The sequence below is a fragment of the Malurus melanocephalus genome, unplaced genomic scaffold, assembly GCF_030028575.1.
Source record: "Malurus melanocephalus ecotype Western Australia unplaced genomic scaffold, MMel_1.1 scaffold_117, whole genome shotgun sequence".
Lineage (NCBI taxonomy): Eukaryota > Metazoa > Chordata > Aves > Passeriformes > Maluridae > Malurus > Malurus melanocephalus.
Window position 1 is genome coordinate 1150893 of NW_026623349.1, and position 17519 is coordinate 1168411.

The 17519-nt window shown below is 33.8% G+C and overlaps 1 protein-coding gene across 8 annotated transcripts in view; it reads left to right on the forward strand.

Moving 5' to 3' along the window:
- AGTPBP1 (ATP/GTP binding carboxypeptidase 1) overlaps window positions 1–17519 on the forward strand; it is a 60272-nt gene that overhangs the window by 17018 nt on the left and 25735 nt on the right. For all 8 annotated transcript variants that reach the window (XR_008965602.1, XR_008965603.1, XM_057370006.1 and 5 more), the window contains exons 4-19: window positions 253–383; window positions 942–1009; window positions 1433–1496; window positions 1868–2014; window positions 2269–2400; window positions 4182–4275; window positions 5705–5742; window positions 7290–7498; window positions 7907–8084; window positions 9379–9476; window positions 10474–10590; window positions 11204–11913; window positions 15359–15442; window positions 15724–15810; window positions 15896–16044; window positions 17406–17493. Coding sequence is in view for 6 of the 8 variants with exons in the window: in XM_057370006.1 (XP_057225989.1) it covers window positions 253–383; window positions 942–1009; window positions 1433–1496; window positions 1868–2014; window positions 2269–2400; window positions 4182–4275; window positions 5705–5742; window positions 7290–7498; window positions 7907–8084; window positions 9379–9476; window positions 10474–10590; window positions 11204–11913; window positions 15359–15442; window positions 15724–15810; window positions 15896–16044; window positions 17406–17493 (2394 nt within the window). In the remaining 2 variants the exon portion in view is untranslated. The remainder of the gene's footprint in view (window positions 1–252; window positions 384–941; window positions 1010–1432; window positions 1497–1867; window positions 2015–2268; window positions 2401–4181; window positions 4276–5704; window positions 5743–7289; window positions 7499–7906; window positions 8085–9378; window positions 9477–10473; window positions 10591–11203; window positions 11914–15358; window positions 15443–15723; window positions 15811–15895; window positions 16045–17405; window positions 17494–17519) is intronic.

A 17519-nucleotide genomic window follows, 5' to 3' on the forward strand; every position in this document is an offset into this window, starting at 1 on the left:
CTGATTTCCCTGTCCACTCTTGCTCTTGGAGATGCAGTTACATGCAATCARTCTGCTGCAACGCAGGCTTTACAAAATCTGGTAAATTTGCCAGAATTAAGGAGATTTAAAACTGTTTTCCAATCCARATAAAATATGGAAGTTAAGTAACTACACTCATTAAACTAGCATTTTGCTGGAGTTGCTAGGAGTTGCTGTAGTTAGGGTTTTGCTTTCTCTGATTTAGATGGAAAAATTATATCTTTCTTGTAGCATTCCGGCCAGTTCTCGGACTATATGCCTGCTTTCACAGCTGGAGAAGATCAATGTGGACTCTGTGTTAGCAGAATCAGACAGTGCCAGATATGTTACCTCAAGGATCCTTCATCTGGTTCAGAGTCAAGGTAATTATGTAAGCTTTGWGATTTTAGTAGTTTCCCTTTTAATCCTTCCTTCTTGTATCTCCCTTGCTGGACTTCAGTTTTGGATTAGTGAACTTGATTGTCCACCTGTTTTTGTCACTGATGGTTGAAAGCATCTGCTTAAGGCCATGTTTAATGCTATCTAGTGTAATGTTGATAGTCCTGAGTTCATTTTATATTATCAAATATTGTAATTTAAGTAATAATTTACTTCATATTTATATATGCCTGTATGTATGTATATGTATATATATATATGAGAAGAAGATATATGGAGGGCAGGCTTCTTGGTGATATTTTTCCTGGTCTTTTTTTTTTTCAGGCCACCAAAATATTGTTAAACAAGTGAAAACAAAAATCAGTTTTAAAATTGCTGAAGTCTTTTACTTAGTTTCATATACATATATGCAGTTTTTAATAGGCTTTGTTATTTGCAATGTAGATTTTCTGTAGAAAATATGTAGAAAATTTTCTGTAGAAAATATGTAGAGAAAACATTTTTTTCCTGCAAGTGAGTATTGGTCTTTTTCTCACTGACAGAAAAATCCAAGAAGGACATGACTTCTAAGGGCTCCCCTGGAATAGAAGTTATCCTGTCAACCCTAGAGGTAAAATCTTTTCATTTGTGTGTTTATGGGTTCATAGCTGTTTTGCATCTGATCATTATGAAACMTATGTACTTATTATTATATTTATGAAATATGTTACTATCCTATGGAATCTTAAAACTTGTGTTGGTCTGTAATGAATAGATACTGTCTTTAAGTAACCTGCTTGTGAATTTCTCTCTCTTATATTTAAGATAGTCTAAGAAATTGCTTGTCACCTATCAGTTTAATTGTTGTGTCATACTGCAAAGTATATTTTGATTGGTTTTGTCGTTAATTCAGGCTGCATATTACGGTGGTTGGGTAGGTTGGTACATTTGAAGTTCTACTTGATTTTGTGGTGGCTATTTCTCTTAGCTTAAAGTATCCAAGCCGTTGTGTTAGACTGCTATGTTAAACACAGTTCTTTCTCTTTTATTGCAGAATACAAAAGATCTTCAAACTATTCTAAATATATTGAATATTCTCATTGAGGTAGTCTCAGCTGGTAAGTTTCCATTAAGGAGTAATATATGATTATATTTGTGCATTCTTTTTCAGATTTTTTTCTCTGTTTTGGCTAGTTATCTTTTATTGTTGTTGGATGTTTTGTAAATAATTGTTATTTTGGTTTTTGTTTTGTTTGCTGAAGCGGATTGATATGCAGAATTAAAAGAACGTAAAGACTGAAGTTGCCTTTCTAATAATCCTACACAATAATTTATGTTGTTATAAGTCTTAAGTCCAGTATGTCCTTGCATAATGCAGTYTCATATAAAGAAAACATTGCTGTTCTAAAGACTAACTTCATGATAACTGTATCTTAGATATTTAATTGTTCTTTGGCTTTAAACATACCAGTTCAATTTTAATTTCTAGGTGGTGGCCGGAGAGCAAGCGTCTTAGTGACCAAAGGAGGAACACAGATCTTGTTACAGCTGCTTTTGAATGCCAGCAAAGACTCTCCACCAAATGAAGAGTTACTGGTGCTTCTTCATACTCTTCTTGCAAAAATTGGTCCAAAAGGTGATATTATGGCTTAATAATTACAGTTTTATAATTGAAACTTAATAATTCTTTTTCTTTTATTGTGTAAGCATCCACATACTCGGACTTGGTAGAGGAGGAAAAAAGRAGGAGTAAATTAGAGGGGAGGAAAGAATGCTGAGAAGTAGATGAGCAGAGTTGACATTAGTAGAAGAAATTCAGTAATACAACCTCAATTTTTTAATAATAATTTCAAAATTAGTGGGATTGATCTTGTATTTCTTTGATGTCAGACAAGAAGATTGGCGTGAAGGCAAGAATAAATGGTGCCCTAAACATATCATTGAATTTAGTGAAGCAGAATTTGCAGAACCACAGGCTACTATTGCCATGTCTTCAAGTATTAAGGGTTTATTCAACCAACTGTAAGTATTGCAGAAAATTATTTTCTTTGTGAATGAAGTTTTTTATCTAGGTAAGGTTAAAATATCAACTCTGAGTGCTTGTTTAATGTTAGTTATTTAAAATACTTTTTTTTTCTGAGAGTTTTGATTTTATAGCCTCAAATTGCTTAAATTCTAGAAAAATGTTTTTTTTTTTTCTAGTATTGCTATGAGATGTGTGGAACATCGTGCTATCTAATTTGCATAAGTTCTGGTGTTTAAAGCTCTAAAGCTAACTTTTTGCTTGCAGAATCACTTAAATAATCACTTTATTATTCATGTTCATGGCTTTTATTCCTGATACTGATTTCTTTATTACCAATTTAAAACTTGGGTCACACAGGAAATATTTTAATTTAACCTAAATATTTCTTAATTTAACCTTTTCCTTATTCCTTTTGTTCAAGAACTCTACTATTGGACTAAAATTCTTCCGTAACAGCCTACTTGTTTGGACAGGCAGTAGGAAGTTAATGGAAGTAGTATAGTTCTTGCTGTATCCTGTTTTAGTTAGATGCTCTTAATTTTTTTCATTGGAGCTTGAAATGGTTGTTAAACCTCTTAAGTAAGTGCAAGAAATTGAAAACATGGCCACATCCCCCCCTGAAAACTGATTTGGTAATCTGTAAGATTATGTTTTCAGGTCATTCACATGAGCAGCTATAATTCATAAAGCCCTAATACTTTCAAAACATGGAAGCTTTATTTCTGTTGAGCTGCCTGATAATAGAGTAATATGTTTCTAAATTGAAAAGTTTRCTACAGATAGTTACATTATTACATTGCTTAGCTTAAAACATGCTTCATCCTGAAAATGGATGAGTCTCTAATTTGACTTCTTAGATAGTTGTATTTTTCTGTATGCCCCACTCATTATAAACAGAAAAAGTAGTAGTTCATAATATTSTGATGAGTAGTACTTTAAATTTTGCATACATTTACTATTAGAATAATTCCTAACTTTAYTTGGATTCTGGTAAAATGTTGCTTCTAATGCTGATGAAATTGCCATTTGGGTTCATGTACTAAATTCTACACTAATAACAGCATTTATTATATTGAAGTAAGTTTTTAGCTGCTCTTTTCCWACTTAATTAGGAACTTAGTCAGGAATTGAATTTCTGTGCCTGTTTCAGCAGTTTGTATTTTCAGTTTGCTGTTGGACTTCAAGTGTATACTTTCAGTGCATATTTTTCATTCTATAGGTCTTAGCATAATTTCTTTTCATTTACTCCCTTTCAAATAGATTCATTTTATACATATATTTTTTTTCTGGGAACATGTATTCATAACATGTAGCTGAGGAAAGCTGTACCAATTGGCATTTTAAAGTTTTATAGCAGACTCTTGGACTTAAAATCCTGGTGAATATACCTGTCYGTCTGAACACTGAGGATTATGCAARTYATAGAACCTGTTAGACATGAAWTTTTCAATAAACTGTGAATTYCTATAAAGAAAATTCTTCCTGTGTTGCATCTTAATAACAAAGAAAGCAGAAGTCTGCATKGAAAGTAGTATATGATTTTATTTGTAAAGTAATAATTAAGTTTTCTTCTTTTCCAAGTTTTATCAGAATTGGATTGTCATGCTAATTATGTGCAGAATAGTGTCTGCTTGTCACTGTATCTCTTAAAGCATAAAAATGTCTAGYATTTCTCGTTCTTCAGAATTAACTTGTGTGAATTTTTGAGTATATTGATTTTTTTCTTCTGCCTTTCTTACTRCATTATCTTAAAATGGATTGCTTTKAACTCTTTCAGCTGTAAATGCAGTATCTATGGGAAAGAATGGAATAGTAGAACTGCTGTTTAAGATCATTGGCCCCTTTAGTAAAAAGAGCACTAGCCTTATGAAGTAAGTATATTCTTTAATATACTATATTGTAAAACCTTGTATATTATTTCAAAACTTACTTGTAAAAATATTTGAGAAATCAAATGCAACTGATATATCCCYGAATCATTTCTCAGTTTATTTCTACAGCACCAGCCAGACAGAATTCAAGAGCATTAGGACAATGCTGTCAGGGACATGGTGTGACTCTTAGGGATGGTGCAGTGCAGGACCAGGAGTGGGACTTGATGATCCTTGTATGTCCCTTTCAACTCAGCTTAATCTCTGATCTGCTTTGTGTTTTTAGTGTGACACTATCTCTTTTATTTGGTGACAGAATTTTCTTTCTGTTTTTCTGCAAGGCAAATAGACAATCAGAGCAAGAACATAAAACATAAAATAGGAAGCCCCAGGAATATCTTCCTAGTGGGCTGTTGTGTTAAAAAATGAAATTCACGGCGTAACTGAAAGTGGTGACTTTAGCTTTCCTCTCCAGTAGTGGCTGGTAGATTTTGGTTTTTTTTTKKTTKGKTKGRWTTTTTTTTTAATTAGGTTGTTTTGTTTTGGGTGAATTTAGGGTAAAAAAAAACTAAGTGGATGTAACTGAAGATAGCCGTTTATGTACTCCACGTTTTTGAAGTACATACCTGTGGAAATGATATTTTTCATCTGGTAAACAAAATGGTAATCTCCTATTGTGCATATTCTAACTTTATTACAAAAGAAACAGTGTTACGTGATCAAAATCTGGTATTTGTGGTCACAGGAGTAGCTTCCAAAAAACATGTCCTGCTCCTTTGAGGCTCAGCTAAAATTCCGCATATGAACTTACTWCTCTATGGTGTGACTAGTCATGATATCCTTATTTATGGTATAAGATCAGATACACCAAGTCTACATAAAGAGGGGGGAGATAAGTACGTACGTTTTGTAGTTGTACAGTTGAATTAAGATCTTTGGGTTCAAGGCAAATCTCATGCTGACCATCTTGTGGTACTGATATTGGTGGGCATTCTTCTCAGTATATTCATATACTGCCTATACTGAYCGACAATTTTGGATAGCAGTGCCCTTCACTTTGTACTTGTTCTGCTGCTAGCAAAGACATGAATTTCAGAATATCAGTGAGTGCCAGTGAGTGTCGATCATAAACATTATATTGTCGCAGTGTTTTTGCAAAAGCTTGTATAGCCTTTATTAYAGTAAGTTTGTATAGCAATTGCATTGGTATTTTTAAGTTTTGTCATCAAACTTCAGATAGAGCAGAGATAAATGGTCTTCTAGTAAAATAAAATAGAAAAGTTAAATCTATGATACAGTACAACCAGGAAAACATGAGGTTAGACTCTTCATAAGTCTGTTAGCAGTAATTATTTTGTACAGTTTTACAGTGTTGTAGATTAAGCTTACTGGTTGGTTGCTGTTTTGACTTTTCTTGTTATGTTGACAGGGTTGCTTTAGACACACTTGCTGCATTGCTAAAATCAAGTAAGTGTTTGACTATAAGAAATTGTCTACTTGAGCTTTATATGGGTGTGTGTGTATATATATCAACAGAATAAAAAACTAACATTAAATCAGTAGCCGAAACAAAATTAAGACTCGGAAACCAAATAAGTTTCATCTGCAGTCTCTTGTGCTTTATTTATGTTGCTTATATCTGTATGTTTAATAATCGGTTACTGTTTCATCAGTTATGCAGCACACAGGCTGCACTGCTTCTGCAGAACTGATGTGGATCCAAGGTGAAGAAATACCTTTTCACATTCACTCACATCCGCCCTTCAGTAATGGATGGCTGTAGCTTAACTCCTGTGCATCTTTTTTACACATACATCTGAAAATATCTTGGATAGCTAGGGAAAATACAGGTATTCTTCAGTACCTTCCTGAGTAATTAGCACTTGGATCCTAGTAACAATTCTGTCAGTGATGCTGATGAAGTGGAATTAAAGGTAATAGAACTGATAGTGTGTTTCCAAACATGGACTGTCTCAGCCAGCAGCAACTGATCTTCATGAATGTCGTCTTTGCAGGTTTTGAACCAGCATTGTAACTAGAAAGGAATAAAAAACTAATTTTCTCCAGTTGTGTTAAAGCAACAGCATTCCTAATAGTTTTAGTGGTGTTGGATAAGAATTGAGGTGTGATTAGATTTGCAGAAAATCATTCCAATACAAATGGTAGGAGATTTCTGTACTGACTGTCACAAGGTGCTGAGTTTATTTGTGTTTATTCAGTGTGGCACCTTGGTCTTACAGGTTTGTGTGTTTACGAATTTTGCAATTTCTCCTTTTGAAATTTAGGGAAAGAAATATTTCCAAGTCATTGTCAGTATTCTGTTCTGCAAATCGGCATATATTAAGTTTTAATATCGAGGGGAAAAATGAAGTGTTCAAAAGGTGTGTCTTTAAAACAGGTGGTCTTGTGCATTTGTTTAGAGATATGTTCTCTTTAGTGGTTTTGGCTTGTAACTTCATACACTTTATCAAGTAAATATTTTCACATTAATAATTACATTGTATTATTATAAAAATAAACATTAGTATATTCCAGTTGTCATACTCATTATCAAATATTGGGGATAGAAGTATTTTGAGCTTATGAAATTTGTGTGACAATGATAAAATGGTATGGACTGCAAGTGAAAGGAGGTTTATTTCAAATCTGGTGTCTAGTGTATGTGGATAGTGTTAGATATGCTTTGTAGAAACACTTCTCTTTTTTAGTTTGCAGGATGACAGTATCTTGCAATTTCCTTTAAAGTGTAATGCATGCTAGTCTTCTGGTAAATCATGAAAGTTACATGAAATGTTCTAAAAACGAAGTTTAGACTACTGGTCACAATTATCAATCATTTCTGTTTAGGCTGATGTGAAACTGGCCAAAATACTACTCAAAATGAAACAATTCAGTTACTTAGATTAAAACAGTAATTTAAACACTGGAAGTAATGTTTGAAAGTAGTATTGAAGTCATTGGGCTTTTAAAAAAATGAAAATTTTTAATTTTCTTTCCTAACCTTTTTTGCAAAGAAACAAATGCCAGGAGAGCAGTAGACAGAGGATAYGTGCAGGTGCTTTTAACGATTTATGTTGATTGGCACCGCCAYGATAGTCGACACAGATACATGCTGATACGTAAAGGAGTGTTACAGTGCATTAAAAGTGTTACAAACATCAAATTGGGAAGAAAAGCATTTATTGATGCCAATGGGATGAAAATTCTTTACCACACTTCCCAGGTAAGTTTATCCTGGTTGGGTTTTTTTACATTGTTGTTTTTGCCTCTTTGTCTATGACCTCAGGTCATATACTTTCATGAGATTCATGGTCATTCCTGATTATGGGAGGAAAGGATTATTTACTGTACCAGACTGAAACAAGGAAAGAGTACAGAATTAAATTTGTGTTTGCTGTTTTTTTGCTATGGCTAATTCTGGGAGGGGCAATTAAACTTAATTTTAAAAAAGAAGGGGTAAGAATGCCCATTCATTTTGAAGTTTTGATTTTTAAAAAGGTGAGTGTAAGTTTGTAGAAGTTTTTCTGTCACTCAGAGAAGACATGAACCATTTTTTTGTGAACAGTATGTAAATATAATTTGACTTGTAGTTTGAGAAATATGTTTCTTTTCCTTATTTTTCTGTTAACAGGAGTGCCTTGCCGTAAGAACTCTTGATCCTCTTGTCAATACTTCCAGCCTAATAATGAGAAAATGTTTTCCCAAAAATCGTCTTCCTTTACCAACTATTAAAAGTGCTTTCCATTTCCAACTCCCAGTTATTCCTGCCAGTGGTCCTGTGGCTCAGCTGTACAATTTGCCTCCTGATGGTATGGTGATTTTCTAATACTTGGAGTATGTCTAATGTCACTTTGTGGAAGGCAGAATCAATTGCACTTATTTGTGTTCTCTGCTAAAAGGACTCTGTGACTCTTCTCAATTAGCAAAGGCTCTGTGACTGTGAATTGGAATACCAATTTCTAATGTTAACTTTTAAGTGATGGAAATTTTGTCCAGGTAAATGTGGTTATAAAATAAAAGAGAAAACAAGAACTGAAAGGTGATTTTCACCAAATGCTGAAGTGTAAAGAATAGGCTGTTTTCAAACTGAAATGGTCTCTCAACTGATGTAGTGTATACCTTATCGTATGTGAAATGTGTTGTAGTGTACATCCTGTTTTACCAGAGATTGTATTCCTTCCTTTCTTTATGTTGCTCTGATAAGTTAGAATATGGTAAATTTAGATTAATGTGCTATTTGAAGCACTGGCTTTTTTATGTTATTGTGGTTATTCTTTCATTTGCATGATGAGAAAACAGAGCTGCTTTCTTGGACTGTTGCAGTCTCTTAGGAAACACTATACTACAAAGTATTTATATGGTTCTTTATAGGAAATTGATTCATCCCATTGTGAACACTTCTCATTATTTTCAGATAATTAAGACATATTCAGGTTCAGACCTTTTAAGCAGCTAATGAAGTTGCTGTCAGAAAGTTCCTCTAAAATGAAGAGACAAAATCAGTCATTAATGTCTTTTATTTGCAGTATCTTCTGAAACAATGAAGAAGTAAGGTATCCTGTTGGGGTTCATGTGGGTCAGGCTCCAGAAGTTCAAAGTTCGTTTATGTTTTGCGTTTAAAGTAGAAAATAGAAGTTCTGTGTACTTGTTATAAAGTATCTGTTACAAAAAAAGAAGTGAAAAATCTAAGGAAATAGGATACATAGTGCTTTAAAAGGAAAAAGTTCTGTATTAAAAGCCATCTGGAATATGAGGGGTGGGTCGAGGTCTGGTTTATTACAGAGGTATACTTTAATAAAAAGTGTAACCTTGTATAGTTAGTATTGTGAAAGCAGTACATGTAGTCATTCTGAACACTCTAGAAAATCAGCATAATTTCTAAATCTCTGAGTGAGCCTTTTATTGACAATCAGCAAATTTCCTGAATGGAAAACACAAAAGGAAAACATAACAAAAGCCCTCAGCACTACTTTACTAGTTGGTTTTCACATCTTTTTTTCAAGGTGTAAAAAGAAGAAAATAAATCCAGAATGAGGAAAATCTTTGAGCATATATAATTGGATTAAATGTGTAATCTGCCTACAAAACTTTTTTGTATTGCAGTGGATGATGTAGTAGATGAAAGTGATGATAACGATGATGGTGAAACAGAATCAGAAATTGAAGCTGAAATTGATGATGACAAGGACCAAGAGTTTAAGGTTGGTAGAGACAAAATTAATAGGCAAAAATTAGGTGTAGCAATTTTTATTTAAGTTGCTTGAATTGTGTATATAAACACATTTTTAGTGTTAAAAACAGTTTGAGGAGGTTTTCACGGCAATTTCTAAAATTGAAAAAGTTTCAGAAACTTAAAGAAAGTGGGTGTTGCTTGAAAGTATGAACTGTTCTTGTTCAGATAGCTTCAGCATTTTTATGAAAACCTTCACATTTAATGTGTCTGGAGTGTAGTGGAACAGAACCGCAGACTCCTTTAGCAGTTCTTTTCCCAACCTGTATTTCTCTCAGCCTGCTTTTCTCACATAAGCTGGTCCAAATGTAGGAGCTGGTTTAACTTTTTCCAGCGTTCTGGACTGGGATTGACTAGATCAATGTTTGAGCAAGGTAACTGAAGTTCAGCCAGCTGTAGATTTCATACCTCTCAGCGTTGTACCACTTTGGGAAGGTATTCTCCCGTTCTCCAGCTGCCAGTCAGGACATGCCTGGATATTTGGTCAGAACTGTCTTATTCTGTATTTTTATGTTACATTTATTTAGGAGTTAATTGAATTGTCTGCTCATGAGCTGAAAAGATACCTTTTAGTCAAGGGTTTCATAAGCCCTGATGAAGGGAGTATCTTCCATAGAAGTATTGTGTTATCACTGCAATCAGATGGAGTCTCCATATTCCAGGTTCCAGCAGTGGGAATTTGTACAGATTTCATGTGARGTCTGATATCTGTGTATAATAAATATGGGTGAAGGCAAGAAAATGGAGATATTTGTAATATTTCTATTGAAATGGAGCCTTAGGCATAATAATAATACTGAGTATTTAAAATTTTCATGGTGAAATCTGCAGTTCAGCTAATTTTAAAATAATGGTATTTATCTTTTAAAGCATGGCAGTGTCAGGAGTAAAGGAGAGTGTTTCAGATTAATGTTGTAGTAGTTCATTAATTTTGGATGCAAGATTAATTTGTTCTGGTGATCTTTCAGAATGATGATATTGAGACTGATATTGATAAACTGAGACCTAGACAGGAACTGGGAAGACCCATAGAAGAACTGAAAATGTATGAGCAATTCTTCCTAGAGCTTTCAGAAGACTTTCGGGTAAAGTATGATTTCCAAGACATTTCTGGCCATGTCAGGTTAATTCTGGAATATACTTTGATATTCTCTTTTGGGTGAATAGTTCCTCTAGCCAAAAACATGGGTCTACAGTTCCAAACCTACAGACTCCCATGCGCTATATCCGAGGGTTTTTAGTTAGGTGTTATGATTGCTTCTGTCTGACTGAGAAGGGGATTCTAGGCGAAGATTTAAAGGAAAACTTTGTTTTCTGATGTCTTTATGTGTGATTATTGCATACAGCAGAAAGTCGAATAGCAAGGAAGGACAGGAGATTTCTGAGAGCACTTCATCTCCTTAAATGCTGCACACCTACTTAAAACAGGTGGTTAAAATATTGCATTGACTTCATATACTTCATTATTAATGAGCTACTTGTTTATTGCTTTAAGGCCTTGTAAAAGATGAAACTTCATTGCTCTAATAGTTTATAACATAGCTGTCACCTTTTAAATTACATTTGTTTTGGATTATTCAAAAACTTACCTTGGGAACAAGAAGAGAGAAATGTTTCTAATATAAATGAAACTTGTGAACTGTTCACTTTTTTTTGTTAATAATTTTTAAAATTGTTTTTTCACCTTTGTTTTTTAAGGATTGGGACCTAGTTTCCAAGGAACCAAAGCCTCTTGTACCTGATGCAAGTTTGAGTGGACCTATTGTTGTTCCTACAGCCAGTGAGGAGCACTCTGCTGAAGCGAACCTGTCACCACAAGGAGTTGCTTTGAAGGAGAGTAATCCTTTGTTGACAGAGGAATACAACAGAAGGCCAATGTTTCTGGAACTTCCAAAGAAAGACAGTATGAAAGACAGTAGTTTACATCAGCAAAATGATGAAAGAAACATGCTTCCGTCATGCCAGTGTCTAAGCCAAGAAATTGTGAAAGGCTTTGACAGAATCAGTCTCCAGAACAGTGCAAAAAATGATCAGTATTTTGGTGCAGGATGTGTGGTAAAGAAGGAAAACAAAACTAGCCTTACCACACTTCCTTGTAGTAAACCCTGTGAACAAGTTTCACCCTGTGGAGGTAGCCTGTTTGAAGGATCATCTGTCCAGCTGGGAAAACTCTGCTGCACTGGAGTGGATTCAGAGGAGGAAGATTCCAGATCTAATTCATCAGGGGAAGAGATCGTCCTTGAAGTTTCTGATGTATCACCAGTTCATGACTGTGATCTTTATATTGAAATGGTAAAGGACACAAAGTCTGTTCCAGAATATTCAGAAGTGGCATATCCAGATTATTTTGGCCATATTCCACCRTCATTTAAGGAACCTATTCTTGAAAGACCATATGGGGTGCAGAGGTGAGTTATTATACTTCTTTTTTTTTGTTGTTGTTTTTGTTCCTTTGAGAAACGGCGTTTAGGATGAGTTTAACATGGTGATCTCCGGAGGCCCAGTCCAGCCCTAACTATTCTGTGTTTCTGTGATTAGCAGTTAATGTTACAGTGTTTACTTTGGCATCTAAAACTGTTTCCAATGAGAAGCAGTTTGAAGGTAGGCGAGTAGGCATTGTTTAACGCAGAGCCGTAATGAAGAATGCAATCTGATTTTGTAACTTACTAATTCTGCAATTCAGTTTCTAAATATGAAGTTCATTTTATTCTCTCCCTTTCTGCTTTCCCACCATTTCCTTCCCATGTAAATTTTGTAGTTTGCAAAATAACAAACCAACCCACAAAACTCCACCACCAAACAAACAAATCCTTACCTGAATACTCCTTTCAGGTCTTAGCAAAGATAGGACTGTTAATAATTCAAAGATTCTTCTTCCCTTTTCTCTGCTGTGCTAAGATCTATCTTTCAAGGAAACATACTGGAAAAAGTTAAAAAATTAATACACTAAAGTGTTTGGCTTTCGTGTTCACAGTGTAAGAGAATTTAGAACAAATGCAGAGGATGCAGTTTGTATTGGTTCTGCCTGACATACAACAAACACCTCAACATACCTTTTTATTTCTTCACTGAGAGATATAATAAGATGATGAAGAGTGATGAAATTCTTAAAAATAATTTGCAGAAGAAATATGAAGAGCTGGCTCATATACATACTGAGTTATTTTAAAGACAGCTAAGTACATTAGCAAAACATTTAGTAGTAGCTATGAAACCTTGTCACTTGCCTAACTATGCGATTTAATGCCTTCAGCTTTRTACTTGTAACTATAACCAACGATAGTTACAAGTTTCTTCATATCAATATTTAGATATTAAAATGATTAAGAGATTAAATGTCTTTAGGTGGTTTAGTTAAAATCCTTCAGCTGTTTCATATGAGTCACACAAAAGTAATCTTTGTAGTGAAATAAGAAATGCTACAACACATGAGTATATTGCTTAGTGTTGAAGGAGGAGAATCTTCCCAGCAGGTTATTTATTAGATAGATTCAGCTGATTCAGAGGGGAGATAGTCTTGCGTCAGGAATCACCTAAGAACTGCACTGTAAGAAAATCTTGCAAATCATCATCCATGTTTGTAGTAATTAATAATTCTGAATTTTTCTGAATAAAGTTGAGTGAAGTCCAATACGGTTTGTCATTCCAGTGCTCGTTGTTTGATATAAAGTATTGGAAAAAGAAACCTTGTGTGATTATATATTAGGCTGATTTCTGTACCGTGAAGATATTTTTAGGGTATATTTTAACTGAAAATGTTTTGGTTTCTTTTGTATTTTTAATGTACAAAGTAACTTTTTGAGATCTTCTGTGAACAAGAGTTAACTATCAGATAATATTGCTAAACTTGAATAAAAAATCCTGCATCACATTTTTAAGGTACACTCTTTTAAGAATTCAGTTTTCTACAAATGACTCAGTCTTGTTACTGCAAGAAAATGAATTTTTGACAAGGGACCTTGTTTAAAAAGGGATTAATATTTTTCCAAATTCATAGTTTATAGAAGAGGGGTAAAAATTGGTGTGGTAGGGAAAAACTAGTGTGGTATGGAAAAACTAAAGTCTTTTACAAAGCTGTGTTYGAACTTTTGACATTCATTGTGATTTATGTTCTCTGTAACGTAAGCACTTAGTTACTGCTCATTGGGTAAGTCTTATTTAGAAAATAAATGGTTGCTTTAATCCATCTGTGTAATTTGAGAAAATACTGTGTGGGTCTAAAGTATGACTTAGTGGATTTTCTTCTTTTATTAGAGCAATATGGGATATGGGKTTTTTTTTCAGTCTTGCAATGTGCCAGGAGATTAAATGTTTTTGAATTTGCGCTTTGGAGTGCTTTTGCCTTTTCGTTTAAGTTAGTAGCATGTAATTATCGCTGAATGTCTCACTAATTTATTATTGTTGGAAAAAATTAAAATTAAATTGAAGTCTTTTATATTACTTGATCTTTTTAGGAAGAAAATAAAGATATAGTAAAATACCCTGCAAATTTGGGTTTAAATTTCTACTATTTTCTATTCCTTAAAAATTTATTTGGGTGAGGTTTTTTTTTCTGTACACTTTATTGTTTTCTAATCATCAGGATCCACAAAGGACTAATTTCTAAGCACAGGGCTCATATCAGCAGTGTTGGGTCTAGTTTTTTTGGTTTTTTTAATTATCTTAAAATAGCTGATCTTCATTTTTTGGAATGTGAAAATGCCCACTACTACTTTTCCTTCTCGTGAGCATCTTGAATGCTATTTTTCCTTTGCTTTCATCTACATTGGCTATTATAGTGGTATTTTAATGCCATTATTATTTATAAAATATTTATTATGGATTTTCATTGATGGATTTTGTCTTGGTAAAAATCCTATTATGATAGGAAGTTTTATGGCATAGTAGAGCTGAGGCAAACTGAGATCTAATGAAAACTCTAAGATCAAGTGGATCTAATTTTTTCCTGAGCTGAACCTCTTTAGATGGATTGTGATGAGTCAGCCTGGTCACAATATTATAAATATATTGGACTTGTGACCTTTCTTTTTTCAGTTAATTTCAATTTATTAAGAAATGCTAGAATTGCACACTTACCTTCTCTTTCTCATTTGTTCACAGTATTTATTTTAATTAAATTGAGAATTTCCAGCTTGAATGTACTTTGCATTCTGTTTCTGTATTCTTCACTGTTAATCTGCCTCCTTTTCTTCTTATTGCAGGTGCTGTGCAAGCTTTTCCACACAGCTCTGCCACTATATTTCATTCTTGAACTGCAACACATTCTTACTTTTCCAAGCCAGGACCTAGATACTGCCAATTGTGCAATGGTTTTATGATCTGGATAAGCATACACCTGACATTTGGCTGACATCACCAAATTCTTTCTTATTTGTTACCTAGTTGATAAATGAACCTAGATCTCCAGAGGTGAAAAGCTAGTTCACTAACACACTGACTGTACGACATACTCTCTAAAACTCTTTAATTTTGGTTATGGTAGGATGCATATAAGTTACTAATGTAATCAAGTGTTGTCCTGGATTAAAGCATTAACATAAGTAATGTTTGAGTAATTCCTGCTTCTATTATAAAGTAATGAAATTGCATTTTTTTTCCTTAAGATAAAACCCAGTGAATTGTGTGCATGAAAACTCAATTCCCTCATATATAAATATTGGATTCAGCTGAATGCAGGTGTTTAAACTTAAGTRCACCTTGAGTTTGCACACGTAAGTGGGGGTGAAGCTGAGGTCTCTTTGAACTTTCCCACTGTCTTCGTGTCAATTTTGTTATTTTCCTATATAAAGCAACTCCTCTTTTGTGATTGGAAACTGTGGCAATTTAAATGAGAACACTGCTTTTTTTTTTTAGGACAAAAATCTCTCAAGATATTGAAAGGCTGATTTATCAAAATGACATTATAGATAGAGTTGTGTATGACCTTGATAATATGAGGTAAGCTTTTGCTTTTCTGTAACAATATTCAATATTCTGTAAACAATATTCAACTAATATTCAACTCAGAGCCAGTTCTACTTTCTCTGTGATGTGATTTATAATATTTACAGTAGATTTCACTGGAAGTTTCATCTGCCATAACCGTGTTTCTGCTATCCAGGCTGTATATAGAGGAAGGATCAAAATAGTTTCTGAATTGTCAAGTGAGGATTAAAAGAAAGATATCTGGTTTAGCTAAGTTTGTTGTTATTAATTTTGGTCCCTTTTTTTGCTCATAGTTGTCCAGTACCAGATGAGCCAGATGTTTTGAGATTTAATTCCAAATTTGAATCTGGAAACCTGCGCAAAGTTATTCAGATCAGAAAGTAAGATATTTCTACTTCTCGTCTCAAACTTCAGGCTTTTTATTTCTACTTCTTAAATGATTGATATGTTTTTGTTAATCTTCAGAAATGAGTATGATCTAATTCTGAACTCGGATATAAATAGCAATCATTATCATCAATGGTTTTACTTTGAAGTCAGTGGAATGAAAGCTGGCATTGCTTATCGGTTTAACATCATCAACTGTGAAAAGTCCAACAGTCAGTTCAACTACGGTAAGATGCTTCCCATACTTTGACAAGAAATACTTAAAAAATATYTGTACTAGGTTATCTTAGTTGTTTCTTACCTCCTTCATGTTGTCAGTTTAAATCCTTTATTGTAATAGTATTGCTAGAAAATGTTTTGACAGCTTTAGTTAAAAAAAAAGAAATGCATCTTAAACCAGCTGTCAGTTTTTAAAATGAAGTTTTGTTGTAAGTGAGGCCAAAACAGAAGAAATTCACTGGTAATTGCAACGAAAATTGTGTTAGGACCATTGGGCAGGGGAGGACAGCACCAAAGCTTGTTGATCCACACAGATCAAGAAAAATGAAAGTTGTCATCATTAATCCATTTCTGCATAGGGATAGATGTGAAAATAAGCAGAGTCATTCCAAAACAGTTTTGTCTTATTGATGGTAAGGGAAAATGTCTGCTTTGAAATGCTGGAGTTCTTAAGTGACCACTTAAGTGTCTTTAGTATGTAGTCTTCGCAGCATGTACCCAATCAAAGGTTTACAAATGGCTTACTGAAAATACCTTTTTTTCACTTGTCTGGGAGTGTGTACATAGTGTGTGTGTCATTGAGCTTAAAACCATTTGTTTTTCTCCTGCATTGTATTATGAAATTTGTCCTTTAAGAAGGAAGAAGAGAAATTTCTCCTCCTGCCCTCAGCTTCAAACTCGTGGTACAGAGTAATATTATATTCTCCTTTGTCATACACTTTGGTCCACATTGATTAAGTGACAGAACACCAGTTATCTTAGAGTTTTTTTCATGTTGTGCATTTTTACTGATTAGTCTCTTTTGATTGCTTAATAACCTGACTGAATCAGTTAGGTAATTATCTAATGTGTAAAGAGTAGATTATATTCAATTAATATGTATTATTTTCTCCTCTAACATTATATTAAATATTCAACTTAAGTATGCTGTGAGAAAAACCCAGACTTTAAGGAGTTAATGTTAAAAAAATTGTCCTGAAACATCAGTTATTTTTCAGTTATTTATATGAATGGATGATAGTATCAATTTTCTGCATTCTCTTTGAAGTCTTTTTGTGGTTAAAGTTGGATGGACTGGAACCAAGGACTGCATGTAGTTTACCATTCATGTCAACCTAAGCTTTCATATGAACATTTCATTTTGGTCTTCCATAGATYGTACTCTTTTCTTGAGTTGTTATTTTCTGAAGATCAGCAATCTTTTGTCACTTGGTTTAGCATACAGTACAATACCCAGGCRTTCATGAAATTGCACTCTGACATTGAATAAATAAATAGAAGTAATTTGTAGATTTGCATGTGGTCCATCACTGCTGATACCTTTCTGTTTAATGTTAAGCATTAAATTGAGATGGATTTCTTCTTTCAGGTATGCAGCCCCTTATGTATTCTGTTCAAGAAGCACTAAATTCTCGACCCTGTTGGACTCGTGTTGGGACAGATATTTGTTACTACAAGTAAGTACACAAACCAAATATACAGC